Below are 21,295 nucleotides of genomic sequence, written 5' to 3'. Positions count from 1 at the left end.
CAGCAAGAAAAGGGACACGCTCCTGTACACTGATTAGGTGGATCTGGGTAAAATCCTTTATCCCTCATTAATTTTGCTGTTAAAATCTAAACCAACCGCAAAAAGAAGATACTGATAAAGAGGCACAAATGGGTTTTAAAGCTTCAAGACAAATGGAACCTGAATCCTCCGATCATATCATGATAACAGAGTAATTTCAGCTAATATAGCAAGTCAAGTCAAAAACAAATAATCTAAATAGAATCTAGTTCCACATAATATATTATGGGCTTTGGACTCGCTTGAGCCAAACCCTGGTGTTAAATTGAAGTCAGAATGGATTGCATACAGTGTGAAAAGCTCCTTTAAGAGGTTTGTTGCTCTCCGAGGGTAGACTACTTGGCAGCTAACTGCATGCAGACTCAGTGTACTGCTCCTATAGCAAGACATACACCAGTTGAGAAGTTTACAAATGGCGTGTCTAAAGGCAAGAATGGGCACATTTAATATATCAGAGAAGACTCTGATATATTAAATGTGCCTATTCTTGCCTCCACAGGGGCAGGAAAGACGCTTGTTTGACTCTTATTTTCTCTCTACTTCTGACTGACATGCTTTTGGTCTTAGCCGTCAGCACATTTCTGTTCACTTCCACCAACCATTAACGCTGCAGTCTTTCAAGACTCATACAAAATACTTTAAAAAGTGTTAATTTTTAACTCCACATATTTATTCTGGCCCTCAAATATTTCTGATGTACTGCACTTCTGTGTTGGCTTTATTTTTCAAACCAGGAAGTTACATACATCTTTTACACTTTTTGCTGAAACCTATGCTTTTGGCAGCTGACATATGCTGACCATATTATTTCTATTTTTGTCCAAGTTTAATATGTATATCACTGCTGTGATAGTGGTGAGGTAGAGAGCGTACAGCCCGATCCGGTGGGGAGGTGTGGGATGCCAGATCGGGCGCCCCCCTTCCGGCTCTCCTCTCTGCTCTCTCCTATCTTGTCACTTTTTTCTTACTTCCTTCTATCACCTCTTCTATCCCTGTGAAGAAGTGAGGCTATTAAAGAGGTAAGTATTATTTCTCAGTTGCAGTGAATTGATAGAAGAAAATAAATTGTAGAAAACTAAACAGAAGAAAGTAGAAGAGAAATAACAATTTAACATAAATCAGTGACACACTCCGGGGCCTGATCAACCCTGGCAGGGCTTCCTTGGATGAGGGTGTCTAGTGATAATGGTCGAAACACCCGATGAATTCAAGGTCTACTACTGACGATGTGTCTCAGTTTTTAATAAGATAATCTAGATCAGATCTCTAATCCCTAAACATAACCAAGGAAAGTTAAAAATGGCAGATTAGCTTGGGATGAAGGACTGAAATACCCTGTGAAGTTGAGGCACACAACGATGTGTCCCGTTGGTGAAGTTTCTGGGCTGCCTTTCCACACAACAGCCAACCCTCAAGACTGTCTCCATTGGAAGCAACGCATTATCAGGGATCGTAGCATCAAGTCCTTTTACTGAATCAGAACTAAAGCTATACATCTCACAGAAAATAAGGAAGATTGTGAGAGTTCCTGTTAAGGCTCTGTCAGAATTTAGGAGCTAGGTACCACAAATGTGAAATAGAGCTAAATCTTTATCTCTGTTCTTGAATTTTGGGACTGAACATTCGCCCGAAATATCATAATTAAGTTGAGTTATGTTTTTCTGGGTTTGTATTATTTAGGATTAGGTCGGTCTGAGAAGACAGAAAATTTCTGTTTGCTTGTGTTTATGTGTTTTGTCCTTGGAATAAACCGTAATAAACCCAAAGAGATCCAGTTGCCTTGTTGCCTTCTTTTTCAAGCTCTCAAGACTTCAACGACATAGATGACAAAGAACCTACACAGAGACAGAGAGTTGTCTTTATTTTGTCTTGTCTCACTGTCTTGATTGTCGTCACTGGTTTCTTGTTTTCTTGTTACCCAGCTGTTTCCACTCTCTGTGTTAGCTCTCAGTGGTCATTGTATAAATAGCTGTGCCTTTTCATTTGTCCCTCTTTACTGTGTACCTGCTTGTCTGTGTCCCATATGTTTTCCAGATCTTTGTTATGTTGTTTTCTGAGCCCTGTTTGCATTTTCTTTTAACTCTGTCTCACCATATCTTGCATTGAGGTCTTGACGTACTGAAAGGCAAAAAAAGGTGAGTGGGACATTTTATCTACTAATATTGTCACGGCGAGTGAGAGGAGCCGTGTGGAGGAAATGAAGGAGGATCCAAATGCAGGCAGTAGTGGAGAAGTGAGGGTGGTTTATTAAGCACGAAATAAATCTGGACAAACAGCAAATGGAGCACGAACTAAACTAGACTGGAAACAACTACACTACAGAGCACAAACCTGGACAAGAATGAGAACGAGCAGAGGCGATGGACAGCAGGGTGAACACACGAGCGAGACACGGTGGTTACACAGACGGACCAGCAACTACAATGACGGAGGACACGACTTAAATACACACAGAGAAACACGGGAATTACACACAGGTGGTGGACACAGCTGGGAACAATCAGTAAGATGAGACCGGGGTAAAACGGAACACACTCACATGAGACGCAGACCGTCACAATAAAACATCACACGCAGGCTCGACATCGAGAGACAGACAGGAAATGACATATGAAACTAAACCCACATCTTAAACCCAGATAAACAGAAACATGGAACTCTAATAATAGACATAATCATCACCACAACACGACAAGAGAACAAGAACACAATCCCTGATGCAAACTTAAATCAAAACACAATAAACTCAGAATACTGGGTCCAACGGACCCAGAACCGTGACAAATATATAAGAATACAATAAGCTAGGCTGCTAAGCTTAGCAGCTAAGACAGCAAAGAGAAAGAACTAAGAGTTTCCTTAGACTTAAACTTCTGTCAAAGTTTTGGTGATGAATATATGGCACCCAGAATAATAACCATACAGTTTGAGGGAGATAGGTTAGAAATGGCTTTAGGTTGGGCATTTGGATAATGCTCTATGTCAATACACTGTCGTAGTAAACTACAGGAACAAGTGTGACTGTGTGATTTATTGTAGAGCTCCCACTGTGACTCTACAGTAACTACACAGCCCACAGTGCTAATTAAACTTCTTTCCCAAGAGAGTATTTTAGACAGTTTGTGCAGATCTGAGCACACTGTTAAAAACTGTTACTATGAATTATTCAGTATCAAATCTGATATACTCCTAATTCAACAGACGAAACATTAGTTCATTCAAGAAATGTAACCAATACATTAACACACCGATTATAACAACTATTAGCTGACAAGGACTCACCAGAGCATCAGCGCACTAAAGCACTCTCACTACACTTGACCCTGCAGCTGACTGCCATCTTGGTCAGCAACAAGATGCCAAATCTATTCTGGATATTGTGTTCAGAGGATGTGAGTGGGTGGCTGCTTTTCACAGGAGAGCACAGAACAGTATCAGCTAATTTCTGAGAATTCAAATGGACAAGGCTGTGTGTATGTGTGCGCCCTGTCTTGTACACCCCCCCTTACATACTTTAACCTCATTTACACCAGGACAAGGACTAAACACCGTTGTGATCTGACTCGATCTCAAGACTTTCAGCATATTTCATTTCCTCTCCAGCGCTTGCTAAGATCTTCCTGCTAATTAGTCAGAAATGCCTCAGAATGCTCCTGAAAGCAGCGTCTGAACAGCCAGGCGCTAAGACCATGAAGAGGCTCTGGCTCACACTGTTGTCACAACACTGCCTCTACTGCCCTCTGCACTCGCGCACACACATACTCAGTCATAATCCTATATTCTGTGTTTTTATTTTTCGCATGGCACAGGAACACCTCTGAATGAATGGATGCATGAATGAACAGAGACACCAAATAGGTCTCTTTTCACATCAGTGTGTGGGTTTCTGGCTGCTTGGCTATTAGCAGCTGAACATTCCTAATCAGGACTAGGACTGTGCCCGCAGAAAGCCCGCTGACCACACACACATACACACACAGAAGCAGAAAGACAGGCGTGCGCACTGAGACTGTCATGTGTTAGTGTGTCAGCCAGTCTTGCATAGCCAGAAAAACGTGACTAGATAGGGAGCAGATTCAGCATCCTAGTACATGTTTATGTGTTAGTTTGTGTGTGTTTGAGTGTGAGTGTGTGCGCGTGTATGTGCACAGCGTAAAGCCAGGCATTAGTCACGCTTGGTGAGATATGAAAGAGCAGGGGATCCTCTGCCGTAAGGAACTTCTCACACACACACACACACACACATGTGCCTTCATCCTTCTCTCTTTTCTCCCACATCTCGCTCTCTCTCTAATAGTTCACTGGAATCAAGCATAAAGCAATTATTTCCAGAGAAAAGGTGATGACCACACTGATTTATCAACAAAGGCAGCAAGAGAACAAATGGTTAAACAAAATGTTACTCGATCAATAAATCAATGGATACATTTGTCAAAGAAATTGCTTTTTCTCAGCTTATACAACAATTATGACAGCTTACAAATGATTTTCTATCCGCACACTATTGATATATTTTCAATAGCCTCTGATAAAAATGTAATTATTATGAACAACATGAATATGAAGCAAAAACTATACTATTGAAAGCCTCGATGGCATTAAGAGGAGAACTGAATAAAAACACATGTGATGAAATTAAGCATGCAGCTGAGAAGGTAAAGTAACATTAGCTGCTGTTTAGTCAATAATGTCTGTCAAAGCTAAAATATGTGATCTAAGAATTAAAATATGTTTACAGAAGATTTCCCTCGCATGACTTCACAGTGACTGAATTGTCTCCAGCAAAAACACAGGCCTTAAAAGAAAGAGAGGAACACATTCATCTATTTTGAATGTGTTCAAATGTCTGACCTAGTTAAGGTGACTTTGATTTATCTTCTCAGGCACTTAAACAACATCCAAAATGGACACATTGCTTGTAAGGTAAAAGCGGCAACAGTTCGTGTATTTAAAATAAACTCTCCCTTGCTTTTAGCTAGCTTTAGATGGTAGCTTGAGATGGCCAGCAATAGCCAGTCACTGCTCACATGCAACTATAAGGTATTTTGAGATGCTTTTTGATTCAAAGGTAGGAAGTGGTGCAGATGGAAGCAGAAGCGCTGTAAGTGGGCCAGGCTGCTGACTAAGCTAAAGGCTAGCCCAAGCAGATCAGCTGTTCCCCTGCTTTTTTCAGCCAACTTTTGGTCACAGCAAAAAAAAAGTTAGACTTTCTCACGCTAGGAGTGAGTATACAAAACATTAGACACTGTCCTGCTTTCATCTTACCAAAACCTGACCTAGTAAGTTGACAGAGAGTCCAGGTCAGGAAAGGGTGGACTCCATAGTTGTGCACCAATTGCTCTGTAATTATTCAATGGCAAAAGAATATATTACAGTGGCATGATCATCAGTTGACCACTATGCTTTCTATTGTAGCAGTCCCTTAATGTTTGGCTGACTGGCTAGTTTTTATGATGCCACGTCAAGCTAATATAACTTCTAAGACTGATTTCTGCTCTATTGTGTACACTGTGGCTGTTTGGTGCGGGAATTACTTATCTCTCATCGCTGTTCGAGGCTTTTAGTAAGTTAGGAAAGTGAATGGTACATTCAAAAGCCCATCTGAAGCTCATGTAATATTCAATTATCTGTTGTTGTGTTCAAACTTAGAGCCCAACAAATTTTGTACATTTAACCTGTAACTAGTGGCCAAAAAAGCTGCTATTTGCGATGCTACTGTTTGTTATATTATTATAGACCATCGGCTAATATTAGCTATTTGCCAATTTATTTGAATCTGTATTAATAAATTAAAATTAAAACGCAAAGAGGAGTTCTGAGAAACACCCTGCAAACATGTTTTTTTGTGTTGACCACCCTCTGGTGTTGGTAAGACATGTTTGGAATGTCAAACAGAAAAAGCAGCTGATCAGACGAAGGTCAGGCAAAGCGTAAACAAGCAAATGAATAACTACACATGACAAATATTAGGGAAATCACTTTATGTTTCAATATTTTGAAAGAAATATATGTTTTGGAATATAATAATAAAAATCCTATTTTAAATTTTAGCAAATCACCAAATATTGCAGGAGTGTAATTATGCATTATGACATATGCAAATACTGTGCACGTATACGTATTTGGAAGACTGCACCTGAAAGATGGAAGCTTTACTACAACAACACAGTTTTTCTAAAATCTCAGAAACATCATACTAACCGTGCAACTTTCTTCTTCTCCTCAGGATACACTCAGTTTTCACCCTGTCCAGATTTACTCCCAGAGGACAAAACTACAGCTCTTATTGCACCCACACTCGTGTTGACTCGGGCTCCTTCTCTAAAGCTCCAGTCTAACAGTTGTCTCCTGGCCTCCCTCTATCTAGCAGGCTGTCATACTGAGGTGATCTAATAGGACAGAAGTGAAGTCCATACACTTTATTATGGCCTAACTGCTGAACTGTACAAAAGCAAGCCAAGCATGCACACACACAAATACTTTCAAAGACCAATGCTCCTACTGCATCTTCTTGAATCGCAGTAGCGTACATCTCTTTGTAAAATAAACTGCCTCAAAGTTTTTCACATTCAAATAACACCAAGACTAAAACTATCATGACTGATAATTTTCTTCCCTTGTGTCTCAAACCCCTTTCTCAAGATCAGGTCTACTTTTCACTATTTAGGCAAGTGTACAGACCCATTTATGAAGCCATTTTGGGGTTTGCTGCGTGTTTAATGACTATTCAAAGATGCAGCACAGTGTACTAACACTTCCTCCACATCAAAGCACTGCTCCTGAAGCGCTTGGGTGGAGCTTTAATATTTCATATGTTGATTTTCCACTCAACTGTTTCAGAGTACTTGGTAAGACTATGATTGCCAATTTTAGCCCAAGCTTATTCATTTAGCACAGGTTAGTGTTATGTAACTAACAACAAAGTATAATGGTGACAAATGTATTCATTTAATAATGGATTAGAAATGAACTCTGAAGCCTTTCACATTCAAAAAGGAATGAACTAAAACATTGTAGCAATAGCTAGAATACAGCTCTACTGACAAACAAAAGAAGGGACACATAACATTGTCTAAGTATTTTCAGCCTTGCAGGTGTGTGAGGCTGTCCCAGCATGCACCATGGAAAATACAGGATGTTCCCTCGCAGTGCAAGAGGGTTATTATATGCTTAAGATGCGTTAAGAAAATCTCTAGGTATAACACTTTAAAATATGATGTCAAAATTCATGTTCCTGGTATATGTTGAAAAGTCAACTGATAGGGTTGCAAACTATATATTTGGTAAGCTTTATAAGTAAGAAAACTAAAGAATCAACTTGGCAAAAGCAGCAAGAAATTGCAGAAGTGTAATATCCTGATGTGTAGGAGTGTATCACTTAGGCCATCGACTGATGTGGGCTGGCACTGAGATCAGCTGATCTGTTGGGTTTGCGGCTTAGCTTGACTTTGTGACCTGCCTGAAGTAACACTTTACTTACTGGATGTTTTCTTAACTGGGAATCTTTAACAGAAATATAATGTGTAAGCTGAGAGGCCTCACCAGCAAACAGGACAAAGACTTTTTTAATGATTGCTCTTGACAAGTCAGTTTCAGCTTTGAATATTTTCAGAAGTAACCGTAAATTGATATATTATGAGGTCAGCATGCTACTTGGGCAAATAATTAAAGATCAATCACAAAACAGCAGTCAGATAGTGAAAACAATCATAAGTTTTAGGTCAAACCAACTATTAAGTTCTCATTCTCAATGATAATTAAAGTAACAGACCATCATACCAAAGATATCAAAATTACGTCTGCATTTAGATACGATAGTCTAAAATGAGGCCCTGCGTACTATGCGTGATCTCTAAATGAACTGAAAAGGCACGTATTAGCGCTCACATTTGCAGTATCAGGAATTAAGAGGAAGATGTTGGTAATAAGCTGCCTGTAGACCTTGTAATATCAAATCAGACAGCAGAAAACAAACCTGCCTCTCTCTTTCTCTCTCTCGCTCTCTCACACAGACACACAGCCGGAGCTCTCTCGCTTTCTGTCTTGCTCTCTTTCCGGCTTCTAACTCTTACCTTAGTTTACCTTGCCTACAAGCCCATTAATAAACTTACTCATTACCTCTGCCCTTCTCTCTCAGCACATTTTGCCTAAGTCAGTGTCTCTCTCCCACAGTCCATAACTTCACCTGTGTGTCCCTCTAACTCTGCCGTACTCACAAACACAAACATGCATAGCTCTCTACCTACCTTGCATCCAAACATCAGAGATATGGTGTTGTTGGTGCATGCTACTTTGCAGTGGCACAACATGTGGCTAACGTTAGCTAGCTGGTCCCAGACTTGGGGGGCATCCTAGCCTTCATACACACATTTCACACTCACACACCTCCACACACTCACACAGACACATGCACACATGCACACGCATGTGTTCTATCTACCGCACTCCATCCTGTCCCACAATCCCCCACTCTACTGCCCTCCCACCCCCTGCCCACCCCCCACCGCCTGACTACGGTCCTCAGCTGTGGCAGGCCAGCGTCCTCTCCCTCACGCTCTTCATCGCTCCCATCATCTTCATCAGTGTAATCCTCATAGCTGGTCAGGATGCAGGGAGCACCATGGTCACTGTCTGCCCGTGTGTCAGCAAATGTATGTATGTATGTGAGTGTGTCAGAAAATGTTAGCACGTGTGTGTGTGTGTCTGTGAGTGTGTTTTCAGTATGTTGTTATTGTCAGCATGTGTGGGTCAGTCTGTCTGTGTGTGTGCATGAATGAATGTGTGAGTGCATCTGTGAGTGTGTAAGTATGGATGTGGTCTCTCTTGTCCTCCTCTGCAGCAGCAGTCCCAATCCTCTATCTCCTCTCTCTCTATCAGTGTGAGCAGTGTGAGTGTTTGCCTCTCTCGTTCTAACACTACCCTTCTCTCTCACTCTCTCACTTTCTCTCTCCTGCTTGCTTTCTTTCGATGTCCCTCTCTCTCCCTCTGCTTGCCTTGTTCACTTTCCCTCGGTTTGCTCCACTGCCTCTCTTGGCCAGCCTTTCAACAGCGAGATCAATGAGCGAAAAGGAAAAGAAAGAAAGACAGAAAAAAAAAGAAAGAGCAGAGACCTGCTTGCAAAGGTAAATGGAGAATTAAAAATGTGTCTTCTCTCTCCCTGCATTTCTTTTACTCTTTACACCTCTCTCACTTTCTCCCTGCTGCAGTAATGCTCTGATTTGTACATCCATACACTCCTATACGCACAGAGTGAGGAAGAGTAAGGAAATGATATAGTATTATAACGGCTAGTGAAAACTGAGCTGATAGAATACTGCACAATAAGGGAAACATAAAGAGTAAATAAGTGAGGCAGAGACAATGTTATTACATCATCCAGAGTCACAATCCATGATACATACACGCAAAGAAATACCACTGGAATAACTCGTTCATTTGACATTTGAACACAGCGCTGTTGTGCTGGTGGCACTGAGCCATTTGAAACCACAGGTGACAGTGTGATCACGGATCAGAGGAAACACGGTGTAAAAAAGTCATCAGATTTCCCAAAACACTAAAATCAGCTGAAAAAATTTGAATATAAAAAATGAACCGGCCTCTTGCTCACAAAGCAGAGCGCAGAATCAGGCAAGGTGAAAATTTGGGTCTGACACACAGATGAATCATAAGAATCACAAAAATCATATTAAAGTTCTCATATCTAAGTGTTTTATTCTGAAAATAAGTTGGTCTTAACATCATCTTGTTTTGTGGTTTCTACCTGCAAGCTACCCAGATCGCAGGTAGGGCTTTGGCTGTATCACACTGCCCACACTAATAATGCTACACAGTTTTATATGATTAAAAAAAGGTGTAATCTGATGAAAGTCCAGACATGTCTGAGAGTGAGAGCAGAGTCACAGCCTCCAATGACAATTTAGCTCCTAAAAATGTTCCTGCTAAAGGTGGAAACAACAAACTTGAGGCAAAAACCCACTGGGCGGGTAAAGGTGGGGTTTAAACCACTGGTTAAAAAGCTTGTCTCAATATACAACATCATTCATTTTTATTATGTTACAGCAGGGTCCTGAAGAGTTACAAGGTTATGTTACTTTAGTTATTGTTGAATTAAAGTGATCACATGACTTCAAGCGAATTCTACTGTTTTGGTCAGCTGACCACCAAAAAGTGCAACTTTCAAACTAGTTAAAATGCTTCAGTTCACTCTGTTGATTCAATCAGACAATGAACAGCACGTAGTAGAAGTGCTGTTCATATGTGTGTGCTGCTCAAGGATGAAAGGTGAAAAACATATCTGTGCATGTCATAGCAGGTTTTAATACAGTGAAATATAGATATTTTTTAGCTCACAGCATCAATTATTTAATCTTCTACTAACTGCAACAATTGCAAGTGCACATTCATCATTTATGAGCTGTTGTTGCAGTCCGTTTTTTGATGACGTCATTCTGCATTGCAACACCTGAGCAATTTTTACATCTGGACAATCCTGTGGGTTTTTGTAAAAAACCTGTTTGATGGTATTGCTGGTACATCTCCACAGTGACAGAGAGGGCTACTGTTATTGTTGGTGTAAACATGAGCAGGTTCCTTGCAAACACACTGTTAGTATGTAGTGGAAACTGAGATCCTTGCAAAACTATCTTACGAATAGAAGTCTTAACTCGAACGAATGAACAAATACGTCTAAAGAACCTATTAAAGTTCTGATTGATTCTGTGACAAAAACAAAGCTACTATCAGCTACTCCCTTATTTACAAAGAGGCACCACAGCAGGTCGCTCTGCATGAGTGATGTGGCATATTTTTACACCGTGCACAACCCCAAAGGGATATGTGTGTCCTTTAGGGAAATATGTAAACCACTACCTATTACTATGTGTTTACTATACATATTAGGGTAAAGAACTCCATTAAAACTAAATATTCATTTAATAATACTATTTATTAAATAAATATTAAAAAATATTAAAGTCAGAACCGCTATAGTTAAAAGTAGTTATTTCTACCTAAAGTGCTATGTATTTGGTGTTTGTATTTGGCTCCATTCAGGGAACTCCCTGCATTTCCGTGGACATGCATGGAAAGCTGGAGTTGAGGAGAGCAGCAACAAGACCATGGCTGAACACAGAGCAGTTATGACTGACAACTGGTATGAGACTGATGTCTATCTCGAGTTAGATACAGCATGGAAGGAGAAGCTTGGGTCAAGATAAGTTACAAAATGGCCTGCAGAAACCGTAAACAAGCGAAACCAACTTGAACCGTGTCCTCGATGCAATTTTTCAATTGGATGCTATGCCATCTGTTATCAGCTAAATAAAAACAGTGAGGTGGCCTCGAACTGAAATCTGCTGAGTTGCCAGGAAGAGCTTTGTGTTCTGCTTCAACTTATGCTGTGCACAGTTCTTGCCAATCCCCCACCCTACGTATGTAAATTTAGCGCTGTAGTGGCCACAGTTTAACCTGTTACTTTCCCAATAAAGTCAAGGGGAAAACTTCCAGTTGTTTAGGGTTTTTAATTCCAGACCAATAGCAAATATATTCAATTCAGTCATATAAGAGATAAGCAGAATTAACGCTTTGCAGCGCTCAACTTGACCAACTTACTTGAATCAATTTACAACCATGTCTGTGCCGACTCATATAGTATGTAATAAAGAATTTGCAGGAATTCAACAGGTGGGCATCAAAGACAAAGACAGCAAGCACAAAAACATATTATTCACTTCTGCTCCCGTATTGAATAATGGTGAATTTAAAGCAAAGCTGACCTCTGACCTCACCTTTTGGATAATAAAGAAGTCATCACTTCATCATTTTTTGCAACAAAGCTTCAAAGAAAAGCTTTTGAACTGAGTGCCGGTGTTCTTGAGTTACAGCCAAAATGTTTTGTGGCTGTTATACGTGACCATGAAATTCAAATAAGTTTATCCTTGAGTCCAAGGATAAACTTATTTTTAACAGAAAGACAGTCAATAGATTTAAAGAAATTCCTTCAAGACTTGGGTCACAGTTCAGCACATTTTCTTCTATTAATCAACTAATTGATCCACTAACAGATAAATTAACCACTAATTAATTTAGCTCCACAACAGCGTGTAGCTGTTTTACGTGTTGTAAATGCCGAGTCTGAGAACGGAGCAGGCAAATGGGAGATAAAGGGCAGAGAAAGTCAAACAAGTCAAAGCGTACTCCTTACTCAAGCTCTTGATGCTGATGGCTGAGCCATCTGGACCATCACACATGCAGACATGCAGACCTAAACACACGCAGTAGTCTCTCTGTGGTTGCCTTTGCCTTCTCACCTCCACTTGCAAACAAACAACACAGCATGAGAGAGAAAACAGAGAAGGCGAAACTGTGCACGAACAGCGGGGCTGAGGTGAACAAACGGTGACTCTGAGGTCACAGGGGCTAATTTTATAATACGGAATAGAGGAGAAGCAAAAGGAAAAATAAACTGATACCATCTACGGTCATTTTATAGGCTTATTGGCAAACTAATCAAGCCACAGTTTAAGATTATGGCCCGATTATGGCTGTATTTAAAACTGAGTGTTAGTAATGGCAAAATATTTTTAGATGCTATTCCAGCTGTACACAGATAAAGGAAGCACCTGGGTGAGCTAAAAAAGTTTAGAAGTTAATGCAGGTAGACAAGTCCTGTAAATAATGCAATGACACAAGAGGTTATTTTAAGCGTTTCATGGGAGAAACACTGTGTTTTGGATCCACTGTGAGATTTTTAAAAGCTATATTTCCTGGATGTCATTCTATAAACCATGTGATTATTGACACATTTCAAAACCTCCTAATTTATCCTAGTCTGGGAAAATTTGCATTTTTTTTGTAGTGAACCAGACTGCTGTTTTTATAGCTGCATATCCTGAATATACCCCAAATGCCCTTTTTTTCCTTTCCAATATTTACTGTGTTACGGTGATATTTTTTCAGTAGTGTGCAGAGCAGAAAATGTAAATTTCTCATTAACTAGATTTAGAGTGAGTCAGGACTGTGCGACATCACTGGATGAGTGAGAGATTGGCCATATACTACTACTAAGTTATTCTGGATTCATACACTAACGTCTTTCACGTCTCTCTTTCAGTCCAGAAACCTGAGACTGGATTTCTCCAGAAGTCAGCACAGGCTGAAGTGCCTGTCTTCAAATAGCCTTGGTTTTTGTGATAAACTCGCACGGAGACCAGCGATACAGTGAATCCCTCTGTGTTTGGCAAAGAGCAGATGGAGCTCCTGCTGATCTGTGTGCAACCACACACACAAACATGCATACATCTGGGATGACCTAAGGGGTTCTAGATCATATGGCTCACAGAAAAATGTACATCTGGGAACAAGGGTTAGACATGGCTCACAGATTCGGACGTAAGCTCAATCGAACACAAATTTCCTGAAACACAGAAATAAAATAACAACAGAACACAAAAAAGAAAGAAAGAAAGAAAGAAAGAAAGAAAGAAAGAAAGAAAGAAAGAAAGAAAGAAAGGAGGATGAAGGGAGTGAAGAAAAAGGAATAAATGACAAATGGGAAAAAGCAAGAGAGAGAGAGAGGATGCTACCTCATGAGCCTAGCAGGCATGCACTACATGTTAACATTAGTAGGTCAGCCAGCACAGAAATAACTACGCTGTGCGGATGTGTGTGTGTAATAACCTCATACACCCCCTTCCAGCCAATCGCTGTGGATTCTCCATTCTACAAGCCAACCAATTTAAAAAGGCACCATACATCAAGATTTTAAATATGGTCACATGATCACCTTTTACCAGCTGTATATTCAGTTTACACATGAGTGAATTCCCTTTAAAATAGAGCTCATTGTTTCCTCTAAAAGCTGAGTGAGGGCATCAGACTCCTGCTGAAACCTTGTAGCAGTAGCAAAATAAACATGAGGCAGAAATGAATTATAGGACATCTGCTGTTATCTGCTGAATATTTTATAATAAATAATGCCAAGGGACATGTCAGCTGACTGTGTATTTAAATAGAAAACGTGGATGTTTTAAGTCACTGCAGAGAAACAATGTGAAACCCACTCATGTCACTGAATTTGTTAGACAGACAGTGCCACAATGTGGCAAAACACAGGCACTGCAGTACTTGGTTATTGTTCCTTATATATTTATATTTAGTTTTTAAAAAATCTGTCATCTATTCATGGGGAAAAAAAGTGAAATTTCTGACATGACAAATGTTCTTCCTTCTTCTTCTCAGGCATCGCCACAGTTGATCATCTGAATTTCACCCTAGCTCTACCATCCTCTTCTGTCATCACTCTGCATGTTCTCCTTTACTGCATCCTTTACGTGAATCTTCTCTGTGATCTTTTCTCTTGTCTGCTTCCATATTCCGCACGCTTGGTCCAATTGAGGACAGAGCACAAGGCTCAAAAGATGAGGACACTGTTGAAGAATTTGGGATTGTGGAAATGTTTTAGCTATTTAGTCATTTTATTTCTTTGGAACTGACCAAAGAATTTGGTTTTCCAGTTTGTTTGTGTTCTCCTGTAACACCTGAAAATTTTTCCTCGTCACAATTAAGATTTTAGTTTATCATTTATGCCCCTGTTATTTATTTAAAATGATGTTATATTCAAGTTCTGCCCAGCCACGTCTTTCCCATTCGTCAGGAATCCTCTCACTCTCCTGGCTGTGGAAGACTCAGTCTGGTTAAAAGGTCCACCGCCCTCTCTCCTTGATATCTCCATAGCACCACAGATAGGTCATCCGGGGCAATCGCCTTTACACTCTTCATCCTCCATCATAGCTGCCCTCATTTCCTCCTAACTAATCCTTTGGACTTCCTGATTCACTAGCTGTTCTCCATCCTTCCTCTCGCTCTCATTTTCTACATTCATGAGCTCCTCAAAGTACTCCCTCCACTTTCCAAGCACACTTCCTTCACTCATTAGTTCATTTCCACCTCTATCCTTAATCACCCTAACCTGCTCTTTCCAGCTTGGACTCTCTTCCTTCAGCCTCACATAAAATGTAACTATAAGCCTTTGCCTTTGTCACCTCTCTCTTGTCCTGTCCTCCCAGTATTCCTGTCTACCTCCCAGAGTATCTCACTTTTCCTTTGTCAACCTCTTCGTTTGAACCACCAAGTCTTCGTGTCTTTTTCCTTTAACCAGAGGTTATACCAAATATCCTCTAGGCAGCTTCCCTCACCACGTTAGCTGTACTATCCAAGAGATCTCTCCCTTACCGACCAGATTTTGTCTCAACTGTTCCCTGAACATTTTTCAACTTACACTATTTAATCCTTGCCTCTAAGTTCATTGGCTACCATCCAATGCTGCCTCCCCTGACCCAGACTTGCAGTCTCATATCGCTTTTAGATTGGAGCAGATTCCTTCACTCTTATGCATCAGTGAACTTCCCTCTCTCTTCCTGAAATATGTGTTCACCACAACCATTTCTATCCTTTTCACAAAATCCACTGCCATCCTTTACACCATAGCTACCCAACTCCATCTGACCCCTGTTCCCTTCACCTACATGTCCACTGAAGTCTGCTTCAATCACCGCTCTGCACTAAGCAGGAACTACATTAAAAGCAAAGAATTCATTTAAACAAAAGGCCACGTTTCCTTAATTGTGACTGTCTGAAGCAGCATTCAAATAATTCTGATTATCAGAGGTTTCTTTAATTAAATCAACTTGGAGTTATTGTCCACCAGCTTCTAGCAGAAAGTGAAAATATCAAAAATCCAAACGTTGTTCTAAACAATGTCAAATCAAGATGAGACTGAAGGGCAGTGCATGGGACTTCAGAACCTTTTTGATTATTGAATCATTAATATGCAAAAACAACCAGGAACAGCAAAAAGAGAGGATCAATACACTGAACTTTGTTCACTGACGCACAAAAAAAGTTGCTTCAGAGTTTGCTTGTCTAAAGAAGGAGAGGTCTCTAAACAATTCCTTAAAAGTTACCTGCTTAGAGTTGGATAAGGTCAGATTACACTACCTTGTAAAAGCATCTACAAAGAGTCGCAGACACTGCAGATTAGTAGTTGATCTTAAGGCACTACTTTTTAGTTATTCGTGACAATTTCAGTGTACAAGGACATCAATATAGAGCCACACATGGACCCGTAGATTTAAAATAGTAAGAGAAGAAGGTCTGAGTGATTAAAATCACAAAGGTTCAAAGCAACAATTGCAGAGGTAACAGGGTTATTTCAGTTTGGAGGTGTTTAGCCTTCTTTGGAATTAGACAAGTGACCTGAATCCAAAAAAAGGTTAACACTGCAGCAGGATAATGAGCCAAAAACACACCCCGAAGCTTTACAAGAAACAGCCGAAGACCAGCGAAAACCAGTGAGCGCTGACTGTCACAGATTTTCCTCCACAGTTACCAGTCACAGACTGGCAAAGCCAAACATTCCTAATATCACAACACTGACAGATTATGCTGGAATAAAAATGTACAGGACATAACTTTAAGATATAAAATACTCTGAAATTCATGCAAATTATTTAAATAATCAGCTATTAAATTGTAATATTAAAAAATTATACATTTAACCAATGCATTATTAGATTTCACTGGCTGACTGAAGGTACTAAGAAAGAAAAAAAATAATCTATCATATAACCGGAGTAGGCTAATGCAAAAGTCAGGGATGTAAACTTGTCAAAGTTTCTGTGTCTTTAAGACACTCAACTGTAATTTTTAAATGTTATTTCTTCTGCACCCTTTGCATTTATAGTATTTGCTTCGCTGCAGAATTCAAGTGTTCCTACAAAACAACTTTCTTATAACGTGAAACAAAGCATCTCTAAAATATAAATGAACACTGTGGTCATGTTTCAGCGTCGTCAAGGGAGCTTCACACCCATGAACAGCTCCTATTCAAGAAATTTTGGATGGATTTGGGTTGGCAATTATTTCCAGTTAGCTAGCACTGGATCACTTTCATTGACTACACTGCAGCATTCGATCCACTGTGGCCAATACTGATGCGTATAAGTATATAGAGTGTTCCTAAGTACTTTAGAAGAATTTAGTTTAGTGGTTAGCATTCATGATTTAGCATTAGAATGCAGCTAAGTAATGTTAAAGCTGTAACCTCTGACCCTGTACTAATTCTTCTTAATTACTGAGCTCCTCTTGGTTTTCAGCCAGTTCCTGTACCTCCTAGTACCGCTGATATACTTCTGTGGAACTAATTCCAAGATAGTTTTTAAGCCTTGCATACATAGGTGTGTTAACCTACACTTTACCTAAGATATGGTTAAAAATGAGCTAAATACTGTGAAAAACTAGGCTGCAATAATAAAAATAGTCCTACTATATTGCATTCTTGTGTTAAAATGCATTTGCAGAATAAACAGAGGACATTTAATTATAGGTAAACATGTAATTCCACACCTGAGTTTAATGTCATATAATCCTTAAGCGTACCTAAATTGTACATGCAATAACACACAACACATACAGAGGTAATGGACAGCTGGTTATTTATTACTAAAGTAAGTTACACCTTATTTGCCTCTGCTACTCAACTACAGTCCAAATCTGTTTCTTCTATGTGAACTGCAAAGTCATAAAGTGTAATTGAAATAATATAATATACATTACATTGATTGAAACCGCAGAGTGGCAGTGCTCCATTTTCACAATTAGCCCACGTGGTGGCCCAGTAGTATCGGCTGTCCTACAGGCAGGCCAGTCCAGAGACATAGTCCAATTCTCTACAGGTGTGGGCCATACAGAGCCAAGACGACGTTTAACTAAACTGTAACAGCGGTCCTGAGTCGCTATATTAGTTCTACTGCAGATGCATGTCACTGGACTCAACTGTCCTACAGCTGCTTACAAAGTTCTCTCTCGCTCGTCTCTCCTCACATGGCTTCTCTGCTGATTACTCCGTCTGATGTTTGAGCCCTCCTCACAGTTACATCACGATGCCAGCTGGACAGCTGTTCAGATGGTAGGACTACAGAAAGGATTTATCATGGCAATTGCAAGTAAAGTACCCCTGAAAAACTAGGCATGCAATGACTGCATGAAGTGTTCATGCAGCCATGGTCTTTTCTGGCTTTCTTTCCAAGGTCTTTGTGTATCTCATCATTTTTTTCTCTCTATCCTCCTCTTTGTCCATCCTAAAATAGTTCCACCTCTTTAAAGTCTATTAGCAGCCTAAGGTAAGCCTCTTAGGAGAGACTCTTGCTCTCTTGGTGCACAGAAGGCACTCAGTCAGACCAAACAATAATCAGTCACTAATAAAACCAGAGTGGGATTTAAGACTGGATATATCAGAGAGCAAAAGAGGATTGGGCAAGCTAGAGAGGAGAGTATTCATACACAGTTAAATACCCAGACTGCGTGACTCTGAAGACTAGGCAAAGATAACCCAAATAATATAAAATGCAGTTTTTCATTTAATTTATAAAGAGAAAAAATGTATCTGGCCCAATATGCAAAAGTAATTATACCCTAAACCTAAGAAGTGGTTTTGTCACACTTGGCAGCAAGAATTGCAATCAAGCTTTCGCGATGACTGCCAGTGAGCTTTTCACTGCTACTTCCTATTATTCTCCAGATTCCTTTGTGATGAATGATCTTGGAATCAGGCTGTATTTGGAAGTTTTTGGTAGAACTGACAGTTCTGCTAAAGTTAATCATAAACCCTTGGATTTGATTCTGTGCATACAGACAGAAGATCACGCTCCTAAGAGTTAATTTCATATAAATAAGCTCAGGATCTGGCAGACACATAGTATTTCTAGCTAAGGTGGCAGGACGACAGAGTAGTCAGCATGTTTACCTTTTACATAGACAGTAAGGTTCAAACCACCAAACGCCCAGACCACAATATATTAGGTGTAACTGTCATGCCCAAATCCCTCTACACGCCCATAATGAAGACTATTTTCATAAGCCAGAAGCCATCTTCCAAACTTATGATCAAAATTATTTTCACTCTGTTCAAGATGTTGTTTTTAGTTTAAGAAGCTCTAGGACAAGCTGTGAGACTGGCAGGGAGACATTGATTTGAAACTTTATTGTAGGTTTTATGATGGTTTTTACTTTTTTGTGGGGTGTCTATTACTTTGAAATTACTGAGGGGAAAGAACATCTTCTGTAATTAATACAGTTCATCTTCAGCTACATGTATGCCCAGTTTTTGTGCTGAAAATAAGACACAGGAGAGACAGCTAAGTAGTTGGAGTAATGTTTGGAGTCTAAAAAAAGTGAGCAAAATCAGGAGAAAGTTGAGGACATAATTACACTGTACTGACAGGATCTCTCTCACGCATTCATTACTAATTAATTCTACTGGTACATTTCCATGCTACAGTAGTGTTTTGCCTGTCCGTACTATTGGCAGACTGATATACTTAAACTGTCTGAGAAAATAAAAAAATATGGGTGGAAGGTCTAAAATTGGTCATTTTTATCCCACTGCTCTGAAGTTGCTAGGCATCCATGGATATAAATGAAACACTTTAGTTGAGTAATTAAAATACAATATAACTATTGTATTCATAAAGGTCAAAAACTGAGTTTTAATAGCTCAGTTGTTACAATCTTAGCTACATAGTGGCAAATGAAGAAGCTAGTTGCTAGCTGGAAGAAGCATATCTATTTTAGGCAAGTTATATGTGTTCTGATATGGCTTAGTTTTTATATCTTTTTTCAAATGTATGTGTTATGTATAAGAATTTGGTATTATATACAGAGGTTCAAGAATCAAATGTCCCCAAAAAACAGCAGGTAGCACAATAACTGCAGTCAAACCCTGCATCATTTCAGGAAAATGTACAACTCATAGTGTTGGATTTCAGACAGTGCTCTGTCAAAATCCTACAAAATACATGTTAATATCGCCTCTGTCAGTGCGCCCCAGGGCAGCTGTGGCTACAATGTAGCTTGTCATCACCAGTGTGTGAATGTGTGTGTGAATGGGTGGATGACTGGATGGCATCCAGTCGTGTCTCTATGTCTCAGTGTCTAGTCTGCTTCCTTCTGATTCTCCAACACGTTCTCACTCCCAAAGCATAACATTTTACACTAGGTGACAAATCGTCCATATATTAAACTTCCGGGTGCATGCACATGCACAGATCAGAAAAATTAGGAAACATGAGAACTATTTGGAATGAATCTAGAGATGTGCGTTTGTTTTACTGAAATCGCTTTGGAAAACAATATCTAACGTCATTAAAGTGGTTAAGGTTAGGGATAAGGTTAGGGTTAGGGCTGGAATACATGGCTGGAACATGTATTACCACGAGAGCGTCATTTTACTGGATTTCATCCATAACCCGGCGCGTAGCATAGGATCATGGAATGTCACCTTTCGTGTTCCTCAGGAACACCTTGGGACTTGACAAATCGTCCGTATATTACGCCTCAGGAGTGAGAACGGGCTGGATTGTCTCATGTGTCCTGTTTTAACTTGACAGTCCCATGTCCTATATCAGAGTATCTAGTTTTGCTTCTCCTTGCCTCATTATGCCTTATTCCTCCCAGCTGTGTTTCCCTCCCGTTTCCCATTCTCTCATTACTCCCTTGTGTATTTAAGCCCTATGTTTTCCTTCCATCACCACCCCCATGTGCTGTGTTTGTGCCCTCCATGCTACTGGTATTTGCCAGTTCTCTGTTCCCAGTTTAGTTCCCTAGTTTCTTAGTGTTTTTGGTTTGAGTTTCATGTTTCTAGTTTCTTATTTTTGTTTTTGTTTTCTGTATTAGTGTAAGAGTTGTTCCTGCAATAAAACTGCCGTTTTGAGTTTCTTCTCCATGTATGAGCCCTGCGTTTGGGTCCTACATCCTGCCTGCCACACAGCAAACCATGACAGTAGGTAGTGTGCTCCATGATAGGGTACTTTTAGTACTTATTTGAGAAATGCAAAAATTTTAAGATTGTCGAAAGGCCCAGGTATGTCGATTTTTTTTGCAGTATACAAAACTTGAACTTTTTTTCTCAAGTCCACACACAAATATCTTTGTCACCTTTTTGCCTGCTGCAACATGCAGGCTTTAAATCTGTCCCAGCTCACACTGATTCAACTCCTTATAAATGGGTCATGCATTTCTGAGCATGAACATATGTGCATAATGTATGTGTTTAATTTTGCCAGCCTAGTTTTTTTTAGCCAAGTTCTCTCTTCTGCCTCAAGAGCAGTCAGTCATTCAGTCAACCACTGCACCAGTCGCATACCTTCACAGCCAGGCAGTCGCTCTTTTGAAGTGTCTGTCCTATCAACCTAGTTTT

At 39.9% G+C, this 21,295-nt stretch overlaps 1 protein-coding gene across 7 annotated transcripts in view; it reads right to left on the bottom strand.

Annotated features, from left to right (window-relative positions):
- The window catches only part of LOC102302230 (discs large homolog 1-like protein), a 123,585-nt gene that overhangs the window by 84,192 nt on the left and 18,098 nt on the right, over window positions 1–21,295 (bottom strand). The window contains exon 1 of one of the 7 annotated variants that reach the window (XM_042220677.1): window positions 17,656–19,532. The exons of 2 other annotated variants lie outside the window; for them this stretch is intronic. In XM_042220677.1, the coding sequence (XP_042076611.1) occupies window positions 17,656–17,757 (102 nt within the window). In that variant the 5' untranslated portion in view covers window positions 17,758–19,532. Of the gene's footprint in view, window positions 1–8,285; window positions 8,526–17,655; window positions 19,533–21,295 lie in introns of those variants that run through there. 4 more of the 7 variants (XM_042220679.1, XM_042220681.1, XM_042220678.1 and 1 more) reach the window with 4 other exon arrangements.

The sequence above is a fragment of the Haplochromis burtoni genome, unplaced genomic scaffold, assembly GCF_018398535.1.
Source record: "Haplochromis burtoni strain Fernald_Lab_line unplaced genomic scaffold, NCSU_Asbu1 Contig_53, whole genome shotgun sequence".
Lineage (NCBI taxonomy): Eukaryota > Metazoa > Chordata > Actinopteri > Cichliformes > Cichlidae > Haplochromis > Haplochromis burtoni.
Note: the sequence above shows the minus strand (reverse complement) of the source record. Positions and strands in the feature narration are given on the sequence as shown.